Raw genomic sequence first — 16030 nt, forward strand, 5'->3', positions numbered from 1 at the left:
TTTGGTTGGTAGGCTATTAATTATTGCCTCAATTTCAGAGCCTGTCATTGGTCTATTCAGGGATTCAACTTCTTCCTGGTTTAGTCTTGGGAGGGTGTATGTGTCCAGGAATTTATTCATTTCTTCTACATTTTCTATTTGCGTAGAGGTATTTACAGTATTCTCTGATGGTAGTTTGTATTTCTGTGAGATTGGTGGTAATATCCCCTTTATCATTTTTTATTGCATCTATTTGATTCTTCTCTCTTTTCTTCTTTATTAGTCTTGCTAGCAGTCTATCAATTTTGTCGATCTTTTCAAAAAACCAGCTCCTGGATTCACTGATTTTTTTCAAGGGTTTTTTTGTGCCTCTATCTCCTTCAGTTCTGCTCTGATCTTAGTTATTTTTTGTCTTCTGCTAACTTTTGAATTTGTTTGCTCTTGCTTCTCTAGTTTTTTAAATTGTGGTTAGGGTGTCAATTTTAGATCTTTCCTGCTTTCTCTTGTAGGCATTTAGTGCTATAAATTTCCCTCTACACACTGCTTTAAATGTGTCCCAGAAATTTGGTATGTCTTTGTTTTCATTGGTTTCAAAGAACATCTTTATTTCTGCCTTCAATTCGTTACGTGCCCAGTAGTCATTCAGGAGCAGGTTGTTCAGTTTCCACGTAGTTGAATGGTTTTGAGTGAGTTTCTTAATCCTGAGTTCTAGTTTGATTGCAGTGTGGTCTGAGAGACAGTTTGTTATAATTTGTTCTTTTAAACATTTGCTGAGGAGTGCTTTACTTCCATCTATGTGGTCAATTTTGGAATAAGTGTGATGTGGTGCTGAGAAGAACGTATATTCTGTTAATTTGGGGTGGAGAGTTCTGTAGACGTCTATTAGGTCCACTTGGTGCAGAGCTGAGTTCAAGTCCTGGATATCCTTGTTAACCCTCTGTCTCCTTGATCTAATGTTGACAGTGGGGTGTTAAAGTCTCCCATTATTATTGTGTGGGAGTCTAAGTCTCTTTGTAAGTCTCTAAGGACTTGCTTTATGAATCTTGGTGCTCCTGTATTGGGTGCATATGTATTTAGGATAGTTAGCTCTTCCTGTTGAATTTATCCCTTCACCATTAGGTAATGGCCTTCTTTGTCTCTTTTGATCTTTGTTGGTTTAAAGTCTGTTTTATCAGAGACTAGGATTGCAACCCTGGCTTTTTTTTGGTTTTCCATTTGCTTGGTAGATTTTCCTCCATCCTTTTATTTTGAGCCTATGTGTGTCTCTGCATGTGAGATGGGTTTCCTGAATACAGCACATTGATGGGTCTTCACTCTTTATCCAATTTGCCAGTCTGTATATTCTAATTGGAGCATTTAGCTCATTTACATTTAAGGTTACTATTGTTATGTATGAATTTGATCCTGTCATTATGATGTTAGCTGCTTATTTTGCTCATTATTTGATGTAATTTCTTCCTAGCATCGATGGTCTTTACAATACGGCATGTTTTTGCAGTGGCTGGTACCAGCTGTTCCTTTCCACGTTTAGTGCTTCCTTCAGGAGTTCTTGTAAGGCAGGCCTGGTGGTGACAAAACCTCTCAGCATTTGCTTGTCTGTAAAGGATTTTATTTCTCCTTCACTTGTGAAGCTTAGTTTGACTGGATATGAAATTCTGGGTTGAAAATTCTTTAAGAATGTTGAATATCGGCCCCCCACTCTCTTCTGACTTGTAGAGTTTCTGCTGAGACATTCGCTGTTAGTCTGATGGGCTTCCCTTTGTGGATAACCCGATCTTTCTCTCCGGTTGACCTTAAAATTTTTTCCTTCATTTCAACTTTGGTGAATTTGACAATTATGTGTCTTGGAGTTGCTCTTCTCAAGTAGTATCTTTGCGGCGTTCTCTGTATTTCCTGAATTTGAATGTTGGCCTACCTTGCTAGGTTGGGGAAGTTCTCCTGGATAATATCCTGAAGAGTGTTTTCCAACTTGGTTCCATTCTCCCCGTCACTTTCAGGTACATCAATCAGACGTAGATTTGGTCTTTTCACACAGTCCCATATGTCTTGGAGGCTTTGTTTGTTTCTTTTTACTCTTTTCTCTCTAAACTTTTCTTCTTGCTTCATTTCATTCATTTGATCTTCAATCACTGATACCCTTTTTTCCACTTGATCGAATTGGCTACTGAAGCTCGTACATTTGTCACGTAGTTCTTGTGCCATGGTTTTCAGCTCCATCAGCTCATTTAAGGTCTTCTCTATGCTGTTTATTCTAGTTAGCCATTCATCTAATCTTTTTTCAAGGTTTTCAGCTTCTTTGTGATGGGTTTGAACATCCTACTTTAGCTTGGAGAAGTTTGTTATTACCGATCTTCTGAAGTCTTCTTCTCTCAATTTGTCAAAGTCATTCTCCACCCAGTTTGTTCCGTCGCTGGCCAAGAGCTGCGTTCCTTTGGAGGAGAAAAGGCGCTCTGATTTTTAGAATGTTCAGCTTTTCTGCTCTGGTTTCTCCCCATCTTTGTGGTTTTATCTATCTTTGGTCTTTGATGATGGTAACTTACAGATGGGGTTTTGGTGTGGACGTCCTTTCTGTTTGTTAGTCTTCCTTCTAACATTCAGGACCATCAGCTGCAGATCTGCTGGAGTTTGCTGGAGGTCCACTCCAGACCCTGTTTGCCTGGGTATTACCAGCAGAGGATGCAGAACAGCAAATATTGCAGATGGCAAATGTTGCTGCCTGATCCTTCCTCTGGAAGCTTCGTCTCAGAGGGGCACCCGGCTGTATGAAGTGTCAGTCAGCCCCTACTGGGAGGTGTCTCCCAGTTAGGCTACTCAGGGGTCAGGGACCAACTTGAGGAGGCAGTCTGTCCGTTCTCAGATCTCAAATTCTGTGCTGGGAGAACCACTACTCTCTTCAAAGCTGTCAGACAGGGACATTCAAGTCTGCAGAAGTTTCTGCTGCCTTTTGTTCAGTTATGCTCTGTCCCCAGAGGTGGAGTCTACAGAGGCAGGCAGGCCTCCTTGAGCTGAGGTGGGCTCCACTCAGTTCCAGCTTCCTGGCCGCTTTGTTTACCTACTCAACCTAGTTAAGCCTCAGCAATGATGGACGCCCCTCCCCCAGCCTCACTGCTGCCTTGCAGTTCAATCTGAGACTGCTGAGCTAGCAGTGAGCGAGGTTCTATGGGCGTGGGACCCTCAGAGCCAGGCACAGGATATAATCTCCATGTGTGCCATTTGCTAAGACCATTGGAAAAGTGCAGTACGAAGGTGGGAGTGTCCTGATTTTCTAGGTACCATCTGTCACGGCTTCCCTTGGCTAGGAAAGGGAATTCCCTGACCTCTTGCACTTCCCAGGTGAGGCAATGCCCCACCCTGCTTCAGCTAACACTCCATGGACTGCACCCACTGTTCGACAAGCTCCAGTGAGATGAACCCAGTACCTCAGTTGGAAATGCAGAAATCACCATCTTCTGCATTGCTCACGCTGGGAGCTGTAGACTGGAGCTGTTCCTATTCGGCCATCTTGGAACCAGACCCCCAACTTAACAGGGGTTTTACCTGCATTAGAGCTGGTGCTCTAAATTCAAATTTAAGTCCAAACTACCTCTAAAGTTTGATAAAATAACTCCAGCCCTACTGAATCAGAATTTCAGGGGTGGGGCCCAGAACTCTGTGTTTTAACAAGCTCTTCAGGTGATTCACAAACACACTCCAGTTTGAGAACAATTATCCTAGCATAATGTCTCTGTGCTCTTTCCACTCATTTTTCCAATCATCAAACCTGGCCCCTTCAATCTTCTTATGTTAGTAATAATAATCAACAACCACAAGGCCCCTTCCATGAGCCTTCAGCAATATGGAATCTTCTAAACCCTTTTCTATTTTTTTTTTTTTTTTTTGGAGTCTCGTTCTGTTGCCCAGGCTGGAGTGAAGTGGCGCAATCTTGGCTCACTGCAAGCTCCACCTCCCAAGTTCATGCCATTCTCCTGCCTCAGCCTCCCGAGTAGCTGAGACTATAGGCGCCTGCCACCACATGCGGTTAATTTTTTTGTATTTTTGGTCTCGATCTCCTGACCTCATGATCCGCCCGCCTCAGCCTCCCAAAGTGCTGGGATTACAGGTGTGAGCCACCTCGCCCAGCCTTCTAAACTGTTTTCAAAAAGAATGTCATCTGAATCGCAGGATAGCGCTGACCTCCCAAAATTAAGGAAGCCCTGCCACAAAATAAACACACATAGAGACCAGAAGGATAACAGGGGGAACCTAACGGTGATTATCTTGGGATGTTGGGATTATAGGTGATGTTTATTTTCTTCTTTGTACTTTTTCTGAATTTCTCAAATTTTCTATAGTTTACACAGTAAAAAAAGGCTATTTTTAAAAGCCAACAGAAGGGGAAAAAAAGCAGACAGCTTGTGTCACCTAGAGTCCATGAATACGCCCCTCCAAGTTCCTTAAGAGTTACCTTGAGGATGTTTTGGCACTCAGCGAAGTCACTGTGGAGATGGCTGGTGGCGTGCAGCTTGAGGAGCAGCTGAGGAATTCCACTCCACTTGGATTGTTTGTCCCTCTCTGTCAAAAAAGTCTCAGTGAACTGTGAGTTAAAAAAAAAGACAAAACATATTATTGTATTATTGATAATAGCTGATATGGCAAAGGAGAGCAGCTGATTTCCAAACCCACCCAGGACAGTTACAAATTTCTCCCTAAGCACTACTATAAAAGGCCTCTGTCTAGAAATCTTCAAAACCTCCCCAACAGCCTATTACTATAAGTAGTAAGAAGGAGGGACTGGAAATACTCTTGTACCACTCACAAACAGCACAATATCATTGAGAGTGGACTTAGACTAACTGTAAACATATACTGGAAATTCTAGGGCAACTGCTGAAAGTACTTTTACAAGAAGAAGAATTGATATGCTAAGAGATGAAAAATAATGGAACCATATAAACTGCACAGTTAGGCCCATAAAAGGCAGAAAAAGAGGAGAAGATAAACAAATAACAAGTATAATAAAACAAACATGGTATATATTAATCCAACTATATCAATAATCGCTGTAAATATCTATGAATGGTCTAAACAATCAAAGGACAGAGACTACAAGAATGGATTTAAAAAACCAAGATCCAACAACGTGCTGTCTACAAGAAACCCACTTAAATATACATACAGATAGGTTAAAAGTAAGGGGAAAGGCCGGGCACAGTGGCTCACACCTATAATCCCAACACTTTGTGAAGCCGGGGCAGGTGGATCACCTGAAGTCAGGAAGTTTGAGACCAGCCTGGCCAACATAAAACCCTGTCTCTACTAAAAATACAAAAATTAGCCGAGTGTGGCGGGAAGTGCCTGTAATCCCAGCTACTCAAGAGGCTGAGGCAGGAGAACTGCTTGAACTCAGGAGGCAGAGGTTGGAGTCAGCCAAGATCACACCATTGCACTCCAGCTTGGGTGACAGAGCAAGACTCTGTCTCAAAAAATAAAAAAATAAGTGGATGGAGAAAGATAAATCGTGAAAAGAAAGATGGAGTAGTTATATTAATTTCAGACAAAGCAGGCTTCATAAAAAAATTATCAGAAATAAAGTGGGTCATTTCATAATGACAAAGGGGTCAATTCTCCAAGAAGATACAACAATCCTTAACATATATGCATCTAACAACAGCATGTCAAAATATGAGGCAAAAACTGCCTAAAAGAACCACCAGACAAAAAAATGACAAATCAACTCTTACAGTTAAAATATTTTAAACTAAAAGAAAACAAAACTTATCAAAATTTGTGGGATGCAGCAAAAGCAGTAATAAGCCAGAGTTTATATCACTGAATGCATATATTAGAAAAGAATAAATATCTATAGTCAATAATCTAAGCTTCTACCTTAGTAAACCAGAGAAAGAAGAGCAGTTTAAGCCTAGAGCAAACAGAAGAAAAAAATAAAAATGAGAGCAGAAATCACTGAAATTGAAAACAGAAAATCAAGAGAGAAAACAAAACCAAATGTTAGTCCTTTAAAAAGATCAACACAATTGATAAACTCTAACCAGGCTTATCAAGAAAAAAAGACAAACACAAATTACTAATATGCGATACGTAAGAGGAATCATTATTACTGACTCCATGGATTTCGAAGGATAAAAGAGTATTATGAACTCTTTGCCCCGATATTTGCCTAGCACTTTGGGAGGCCAAGGCAGGAGGATCGCTTGAGCTCAGGAGTTCAAGACCAGTCTGAGCAACATAGCGAGAGCTCGTCTCTACTAAAAATCAAAAAAATTAGCCAAGGGTGGTGGTGCACACCTCTGGTCTCAGCTACTCAGAAGGATGAGGTGAGAAGATCACTTGAGCTTGGGAGAATGAGGCTGCAGTGAGCTATGACAGCATCACTACACTCCAGCCTGGGTGACAGCACGAGATCAAAAAAAAAAAAAAAAAAAAAAAGACATCATTATAACCAAAGAGTGGAAACAATTCAAATGTCCACCAACTGATGAATAAATATAGTATATCCATCCAAAGGAATATTATTCAGCAAGAAAAAGTAATGATGTACTGAAACTATAACAAGGATAAATCTTGAGACCATTATGCTAAATCAAAGAAGCCAGTGTCTGGCTGGGCACAGTGTCTCATGCCTGTGATGCCAAAGTAATCCCAGCACTTTGGGAGGCCAAGGTGGACAGATTCCTCAAGCTCACGAGTACAAGACCAGCCTGAGCAACATGGCAAAACCCCATCTCTAAAAAAAAAAAAAAAAATATATATATATATATATACACACACACACACACACACACATATATAGACACACACACACACACACCATATAAATTAGCCGGGTGCGGTGGCACATGCCTGTAGTACCAGCTACTCGGGAGGCTGAGGTGGGAGAATGGCTTGAGCCCGGCAGGCAGAGGTTGCAGGGAGCCAAGATTGCGCCACTGCACTCCAGCCTGGGCAATAAAGCCAGACCTTGTCTCGAAACAGAAACAAAAACAAAGCGAGACTCCATCTTTAAAAAAAAAAAAAAACAAAAACGAAACTAAAAGAAGCCAGTCTCAAAAGGCCACATATTGTTTGACTCTATTAATTTAAAATGTCCAGAATAAGCATATCCAAAGACAGAAAGATTACTGCTTGGCAAAGGTTGTGGGGATGGGGAAATTGGGGAGTAACTGCTACTGAATACAAGGTTTCTTCTTTGGGTGATAAAATGTTCTAAAATTGATTGTGATTGACAGATGCATAACTTTGTGCATACAGTAAAAACCACTGACTTGTACACTTCATTTTTCTTTTTTTTTTAACCCTTTTATCTCCTTGGTTTACCAACTTGTACACTTTAAAAGGGTGACGTGTGCAATATGTGAATTACACCTCAATAAAGCTGCTACAAAAACTAAATAAATAAATGAACATAAGTGAACTTTTTAGGGTGACAATGTTCTAAAACCACCTTGTGGTGATGGTTGCATAACTTCATCAATTTGCTGAAAATCACTGAATTGTAAACTTATAATGGGTAAATTTTATTGTATATAAATTATGCCTCAATAAAGCTGTTTAAGAAATATTTTTAAAAAGAAAAGGGAAGAAAGAATAGGACATTTAAAAAGCAAATATTGTATTAAGCAAGTATATTTAAACACCAAAATGTCAGTTATTATATTAAATCTAACTGTGCTAAATGCTCCAACTAAAAACAAAGTTTGGGCCGGTTGCAGTGGCTCATGCATGTTACTGCAGCACTTTGGGAGGCAGAGACAGACAGATTGCTTGAGCCCAGGAGTTAAAGACCAGCCTGGGCAACACGGGGAAACCCTGTCTCCACCAAAGAAAAAAAAAAATTAGGCACAGCAATGTGTGCCTGTAATCCCAGTTACTCAGGTAGCTGAGGCAGGACGATCCCTTGATGCTAGGACGCCGAGACTGCAGTAACCTGTGATCTGGTACCATACTCCAGTCCGGGCGACAGAATAAGATCTTGTCTCAAAAAATAAATAAAAAATAAAATAAAATAAAAACAAAGTTTGTTATGCCACCTACCAGAGAACAGAAAGGCTAAAAGAATGGGAAATAACACACAATGTAAACATATACCAAAAGGTAGTATAACTATATTAAAATCAGCAAGAGCAAAGAAAAAGCATTACCAAGTCAGGCGTGGTGGCACATGCCTTTAATCCCAGCACTTTGGGAGACCGAGACAGGTCGATCACTTAGGTCAGGAGTTTGAGACCAGACTGGCCAATATGGTGAAACCCTGTCTCTACTAAAAACGCAAAATTAGCTGGGCATGGTGGCACAGGCCTGTAATCCCAGTTACTCAGGAGGCCGAAGCAGGAGAATTGCTTGAACCCAGGAGGTAGAGGCTGCAGTGACCCGAGAATGCACCATTGCACTCCAGCCTGGGTGACAGAGCGAGACTCCGTCTCAAAAAAAAAAAAGTACTACCAGAGATAGGCACTTTAATAAAGATAAAAACGGCAACCTGGATAATGTTAATGGTCCTAAATTTGAAAATATCTAATAAAAACTTCAACATACACAAAGCAAAAACTGACAAGGCTAAAAGGAAAAATAAGGAAATCCATAATCGTAATGGGAGATTTTACATATCTCTTTCAAAAACTGATACATAGAGACAAAAATTAGTGAGAATATAAAATATTTTAACACAATTAAACAAAACGGACACACCTCGAGCAGTATATCTAGTAAATGCACTCTACGTGTCCTTTACAAATACAAAGAGAACATCTGCAAAATGACCAGCTGGTAGGCCATACAGCAAATTCAATACACTTAAATGAACTGAAATACAGACTATGCTCCACATCAGAAAGATAATTATAAAATCCCCATGTTTGGAAAACAATATAATTCTCAAAAATGCACGAGTCAAAGAAAAAATCAAAGTGGATAGTGAAAATATCCTGAAAGATAATGAAAATACTACACATCCAAACTGATGAGGTATAACTAAAGCCATGCTTAGTGACCACTATAACCCTGATACCAAAACCTGTCAAAAGGAAAACTGCAGGCCAGTTTCACTAATGATGATGTAAGGAAAAAATCCTAATTCAAAAACTGAATTAAATTTAAAATTTGTATCAGAAATTAAAAGTTGGTTTAATATTTGAAAAATTTGTTCAACGCAATTCAACATATTGATAACAAAAACGAGAATAATGATATGACTACCTCAATTGATACAGAAAAAGAATCTGATAAAATTCAACATCCATTCATGATAAACTCAAACTAAAAAAAAAAATGAATTTCTGTTAACAGGTATCCACAGAAAACGGACTGCAAACATCACACTTAATGACATAATGTTTAAGGTTTTTTCCTTCTTAGATCAGGAACAGGCTACTTCTATTCATCATACTGGAGGTCTCAGGCAGCAGAGTAAGGCAAGATATATAGAAGACAAAAGATCGTTAAGGATGAAAGATTCATTTGCAGATGATATAATATTCACAGACGACTGTACAGGTATACAAGCCGAAAGAATCTAAATGTAAATTATCAACTATTACAGCAATATAAAGGAATAATATAAAAATCTATCATATTTTTATATTAACAGCTACGATTTTTAAATGTAGTTTTAAAAACTACTTATAATACCACTTCAAAAAATGCTAAGGAATAAATCTAACAGTTATGCAAGACGGCTACATAGAAAACTATAATACACTCTTGGCCAGGCACAGTGGCTCACGTCTGTAATCCCAGCACTTTGGGAGGCCGAGATGGGCGGATCACCTGGGGTCAAGAGTTCAAGACTGGCCTGACCAACATGGTGAAACCCCATCTCTACTAAAAACACCAAAAAAAAATTAGCTGGGCATGATGGCGGGCGCCTGTAATCCAGCTACTAGGGGAGGCTGAGGCAGGAGAATCACTTGAACCTGGGAGGCGGAGGTTGCAGAGAGCTGAGATCCAGCCACTGCACTCCAGTCTAGGAGACACAGCGAGACTCTATCTCCAAAAACAAACAAAAAAATACAGGAAAATAACTTCCAATTTAGAATTCTATACCCAGCCAAACTAAATATACAAGTGTCAGAATAAGATATTTTCTGATCTGCAAGCTTAAAAAAAAAAAAAAGTTACCTCCCAGGTACTCTTTCTTGGGAGGCTACCAGAGAATGTGCTCCAGGAAAAAGGAAGACAATTCAGGAAACAGGGTCTAAAACATGAGAAAACAAAGAAAAATGTTCTGGATTTAGAGAAGAGAAGTCCCAAGAATTCAGCTGTATAGCAGACCTAGTAACTAAACTAAACTGTTAAACTGCAGTAGAAGAATGAAGGGCTTCAAATGATTTCTTTAAAAAGTTTTAGAATTTAGGAACAAATTATAAGTATACAGAAAGCAGGTGGGCACAGTGGCTCACACCTGTAATCCCAGCACTTTGGGAGGCCGAGGCAGGTGGGTCACCTGAGGTCTGGAGTTCGAGACCAGCCTGGCCAACATAGTGAAACCCTGTCTCTACTAAAAATACAAAAAAAAATTAGCCAGACATGGTGGCAGGCACCTGTAATCCCAGTTACTTGGGAGGCAGAGGTTGCAGGGAACCGAGATCGTGCCATTGCACTCCAGCTGGGCAACAGTGCAAGACTCCTTCTCAAAAAAAAAAAAATACAGAAAGCCAAACAAATTAAAAGGATGCATTACTGCATTATTCCCTGACTTCACCACCATGCAATACACCAATGTAGCAAAATTTCACTTGTACCCCATAAATACAAATTTAAAAACAGTAAAATAAAGGATGCACTATTATGCTAATGAAAGTCAAAAGGCTTACACAGGGTATAAGTATATTTATCCTTCGATTTAAAAAATGGAAGAGGACTGTTTTTAACACGACAAAAAAACAAAATTATACAAAACATATATAATTGTACAATATATGGCCCTGCTGTAAACAATAATGCTAACATCATAATGTAAATACTTAACGACAGCCAAAACTGTGATGTAACTACATTGGTAGAATAGCGGAGACGAATAAGAAGGAATCAAATGTGTGAATTAAATCCTAGCCTTTTTCGAGAGCGAAGAAAATAGAAGTATCTAAAAGTGAAAAGAAATAGCTTTATAACCATGTTATTTAGAAATACTGGCTCTCCTGTTTCCTGGATTCTTCTCTTGCAAAAGAAATAGCTAAGTATGGACACTGAACAGCATGGGGAGTATAGAACTTAGAGGTGCGAAGCAGGCAGTGCACTGATGTTCTTTTGTTACAAGCCTCATGATACTCAGACTTAATCACAGTCCAAACACTTGACTTCACAAGCAATTTCTTCACTATTTCTGCATTGTCTTACAAGGCACTTACTCTCATTTAAAAATAATAATTTGGGGCTGGACACAGTGGCTTACGCTCATAATCCCAGCACTCGGGAGGCCAAAGCAGGCCCATTGCTTGATCCCAGGAGTTTTAAGACCAGCCTGGGCAACATGGCAGAATCCTATCTCTACAGAAAAATACAAAAATGAGCTGCATGTGGTGGCATGTGCCTACAGTCCCAGATACTCCGGAGGCTGAGGTGGGAGGACTGCTTGAGCCCAGGAGGTGGAGGTTTCAGTAAACCAAGTTTGCACCACTACACTCCAGCCTGGGCAACAGAAGCAAGACCCTGTCTTAAAAAAAAAAAAAAATCATCAGAATTTTGCTTTCCTTGTGAACAGCTTGGCACTGTGATGAAAGTGCCACCATTCAGTCATCTTCACAGTTGAATTACTGGCAGGTATCACATGGGTTTTCTCTTGAAGTACTTGTGGTTTAACAGTTTACAGCAGTGATAATCTCTGACATCATACCCTCTAAACTGTCAAGCTGTTTAGCAAATGTGACATTTCTAGACATTTACAGTTTCCACCGATTTTACTGTTTTTCAAAATAATTAAAGGCTAAATTCCATGAAGATAAATGTGCACCTTGTTTCTTTAATCCTAAATGTAAGATATCTAATGCCTCAAAATATCATACCAAATGCAAGGGTCTCGTGCAATCTCACTGCAACCTCTGCCTCCTGGGCTCAAGTGATCCTCCCGCCTCAGCCCGGCCCCTTCCCCCTCCTGGCCCCCCACCCCCCCCCACCACCAAGTAGCTGGGATTACAGGCATGCACCACCACGCCTGGATAATTTTTTGTATTTTTAGTAAAGATGGGGTTCCACCCATCTTGCCCAGGCTGGTCTTGAACTCCTGAGCTTAAAGAATCCATCTAGCTTGGTCTCCCAAAGTGCTAGAATTACAGGTGTGAGCCACCACACTCCGTCTAAATAGATACCTTAAAGGATAATGAAGATAAAATACCTTGTTGGGTTATTTTGACAATGCATGTAAACCACTGAATACTTGCATCTCCTTTAATGGGGTATGATTCAGTAAAATTAGGAGTAAATTTTAGGGCTTGTGAATACAAAAACTTCCCATTGAAATTAATGGCGCATATATATATCTACATATATACATATATAGATATATATGTGTGTGTATATATACATGTATATGAATGAAACTTTATCCTAATCAGTTTTTCAGTATCAAATTACCTTTGAAAAGCAAGGGAAGGTTTATTTGACTTAAATGCCTAGGTTTCATAAATACTAATGCTTAGAATGAGGCTAAAACAAGTAGTGCCTAATGAAAAAGCTAGTTAATCTGGCTGGGCGTGGCAGTTCACATCTGTAATCCCAGCATTTTAGGAGGCTGTGGTGGGCGGATCACGAGGTCAAGAGTTTGAGACTACCAGCCTGGCCAGCACGGTGAAACCTTGTCTCTACTAAAAATACAAAAACTAGCCGGGCATGGTAGCACACGCCTATAGTCCCAGCTACTCGGGAAGCTGAGGCAGGAGAATCACTTGAACCCGGGAAGCGGAGGTTGCAGTGAGCCGAGATCGTGCCACTACACTCCAGCCCGGGCGACAGAGCAAGACTCCATCTCAAAAAAAAAAAAGGCAGTCAATCTAAAGAAAAAATATAAAGTAACACTCAGGTGCATTTAGATATGCCAATAATCATAAAGGAAGCAACGACTGGCATGTGGGAAATTTAACAGCATCCCACAACCCAGTCAGTCACCAGACTGCCAAACTGAAGGGTATCTAGGGATGGTGGGTCATGACCTGTAATGTGAGTTGCACGACCCTAGAGCCCAGGGTTTACTCAGTCTGTCCTTTCCTTCAACTCCTACTGATCATTCAGGGCCTTGTACGCCCATGGTAAGGAATCCAGAATTGATTCTATCAACCGCAATGAGATGAGGCTGGAGAGTTTTAAGCAAAGGATTTATAAGATCTGATCTGTATTAAGCATCAAATGTGCTGATGAACATGAAAAGGCTCAGTAAACAAAAGTACCATCCCAGCATATTTTACTGCCTTGACATAGGGCAGAACAAAAGGAAGGGAAGAAAATAAGGCAAACTAAAATCCAAGGAGAATTGACCCATTATAAATCATGTGGCCAGTAGTCATGACCCAGGCTTTCCTCATGCCCCATTTAGGCAGATGGAGAAGATCAGGTCTGGTGGAAAAGGGAGAGGATTTTGGCTTTCAACATACTAAGTTTGAGATGCCCATTAGACATCAAAGTGGAAATGCTGAGAAGGCAATTGGATATACCTACCCACCCGGAGCTAAAAGGAGAAACAGGAATGGAAACAAACTTAGGATCCCTCAGAGTATAGAGCAGTTACTAATAACAATACAAGCTAATCTTTATAGCAGTAAGCAATGTACTTACAGCTGAGGAAGTATGTTTCAGTCACTATTTTAAGTGCTTTATATGTATAACTCACTTGGTCCTCACCACAACCTTGGAAAGTCAGGTCCTATGATACTTACTTTACAAATGAATAAACTTAGGCATAAACAGATTAAGTAACTTGCCTAAAGACACACAGTAAGTAAACACCAGAGCCAGGTTTCAAACCTAGGCAATTTGACTCTGGAACTCTTTAAAGCCATGAGATTGCTTGGCGAGTAAGTCTAGACATAAATTAGACTGAGGACACAGTATTTCAATTCAAGCCATTTCCTGAGTATCAAATGGCTGGCAAGGTTTCAGGCTCTGCAGATACAATGAAAAACAAGACACAGTCTCTTCCAGAAACCCAGTTTAATTAGCTACTAGCTGAGAGTAACTATTTACTAAACAACTATTACTGTATGCCATACTGGTTAAGCTTTTAAAATATATTATTTCATTTAATCCTCCTAACAACTTTATGGGATAGATGCTATCATCACCTCTTCAGAAACAAGGAAACTGAAGTTAAAAGAGGTTAAGTAACTTAACCTTGGCCACTCTGCTAGGACTCAATTCAGGTCCACCTCACCTTAAAATCTGATTATTTTCCCAAGGAAATTCCATCATATGCTACACCACAGATGATCCTTGAGGACATTACGTTAAGTAAAATAAGTCAGTCACAAAAAGACAAATACCGTATTATTATACTGGGGTTATCTAAACTAGTCAAACTCATAAACACAGAAAGAAGAAGAATGGTTACCAGGGACCAGGAGAGAGAGAAATGGGGAGTTGTTCAATGGTAGTTTCAGATCTGCAAGACGAAAAAGTTCTGGAATCTGTTTCACAACAATGGGAATATACTTCATATTACTTAACTATAGACTCTTTTCCCCCCCAAAGATACAGGGTTTCGGCAGGGCGTGGTGGCTCAAGCCTGTAATCCCAGCACTTTGGGAGGCCGAGATGGGCGGATCACTAGGTCAGCAGATCGAGACCATCCTGGCTAACATGGTGAAACTCCGTCTCCACTAAAAAATACAAAAACTAGCCGGGCGAGGTGGCGGGCGCCTGTAGTCCCAGCTACTCGGGAGGCTGAGGCAGGAGAAGGGTGTGAACCCGGGAGGTGGAGCTTGCAGTGAGCTGAGATCCGGCCACTGCACTCCAGCCTGGGCGACAGTCAGACTCCGTCTCAAAAAAAAAAAAAAAAAAAAAAAGATACAGGGTTTCACCATGTTGCCCAGGCTGGTCTCAAACTCCTGGGCTCTAGCAATCCGCCCACCTCATCCTCCCAAAGTGCTGGGATTACAAGCATAAGCCACCACAATGGGCCTGACCTCTACACTTATAAATGGTTAAGATGGTAAATTTTATGTTTACATATATATTTACATATGTATATAGCTTGAAGCAGGGTCTCATTCCGTTGCCCAGGCTGCAGTGTAATGGTGAGATCATGGCTCACTGCAGCCTTGACTTGCCAAGCTCAAGCGATCCTCCCACCTCAGCCTCCTGAGCAGCTGGGACTACACGCATGCATTCCCACACCTGGTTATTATTATTATTTTTTTGTAGTAGAGATGGGCTCCACTACATCGTCCAGGCTTGACTCAAACTGGTTCAGGCGATTCTCCCATCTTGGTCTCCCAAAGTGCTGGGATTACAGACGTGAGCCAATGTACCTGGCCTATATTATATATTTGTTTACTACAATTAAAAAATTTTGGCCAGACACAGCGGCTCACACCTGTAATCCCAGCACTTTGGGAGGCCAAGGCAGGCGGATCATGATGTAAGGAGTTTAAGACCAGCCTGACCAACATGGTGAAACCCTGTCTGTATTAAAAATACAAAAATTAGCTGGGTGTGGTGGCACGCGCCTGTAATCCCAGCTACTCAGGAGGCTGAGGCAGGAGAATTGCTTGAACCCAGGAGGTGGAGGTTGCAGTGAACCGAGATTGTGCCACTGCACCCCAGCCTGGGCAACAGAGCAAGACTCTCCGTCTAAAAAATTTAAAAAAAAAAATTTTATTCTGGTCTTTTCCTACTATACCACATGCCGTAACGGTATAAAAATATGGGTAATCTGGGCAACATAGTGAAACCCTGTCTCTACCAAAGATACAAAAATTAACGGGGTGTGGAGGTACACGCCTGTAGTCCCAGCTACCAGGGAGGCTCCAGCCTGGGTGACAGAGCAAGACCCTGCATCAAAAAAAAGGGTAAGCAAATAATTTATTCTGCAGGATGGGAGAGAGGAGAGGAAGGGCACAGCATGACAGAA

At 40.7% G+C, this 16030-nt stretch overlaps 1 protein-coding gene across 3 annotated transcripts in view; it reads right to left on the minus strand.

Annotated features, from left to right (window-relative positions):
- Nucleotides 1–16030, minus strand: part of TRPC4AP (transient receptor potential cation channel subfamily C member 4 associated protein) — a 90424-nt gene that overhangs the window by 71687 nt on the left and 2707 nt on the right. For all 3 annotated transcript variants that reach the window (XM_030915201.1, XM_030915200.1, XM_030915202.1), the window contains exon 2: nt 4424–4552. In XM_030915201.1, the coding sequence (XP_030771061.1) occupies nt 4424–4552 (129 nt within the window). The remainder of the gene's footprint in view (nt 1–4423; nt 4553–16030) is intronic.

The sequence above is a fragment of the Rhinopithecus roxellana genome, chromosome 13, assembly GCF_007565055.1.
Source record: "Rhinopithecus roxellana isolate Shanxi Qingling chromosome 13, ASM756505v1, whole genome shotgun sequence".
Classification (NCBI taxonomy): Eukaryota; Metazoa; Chordata; class Mammalia; order Primates; family Cercopithecidae; genus Rhinopithecus; species Rhinopithecus roxellana.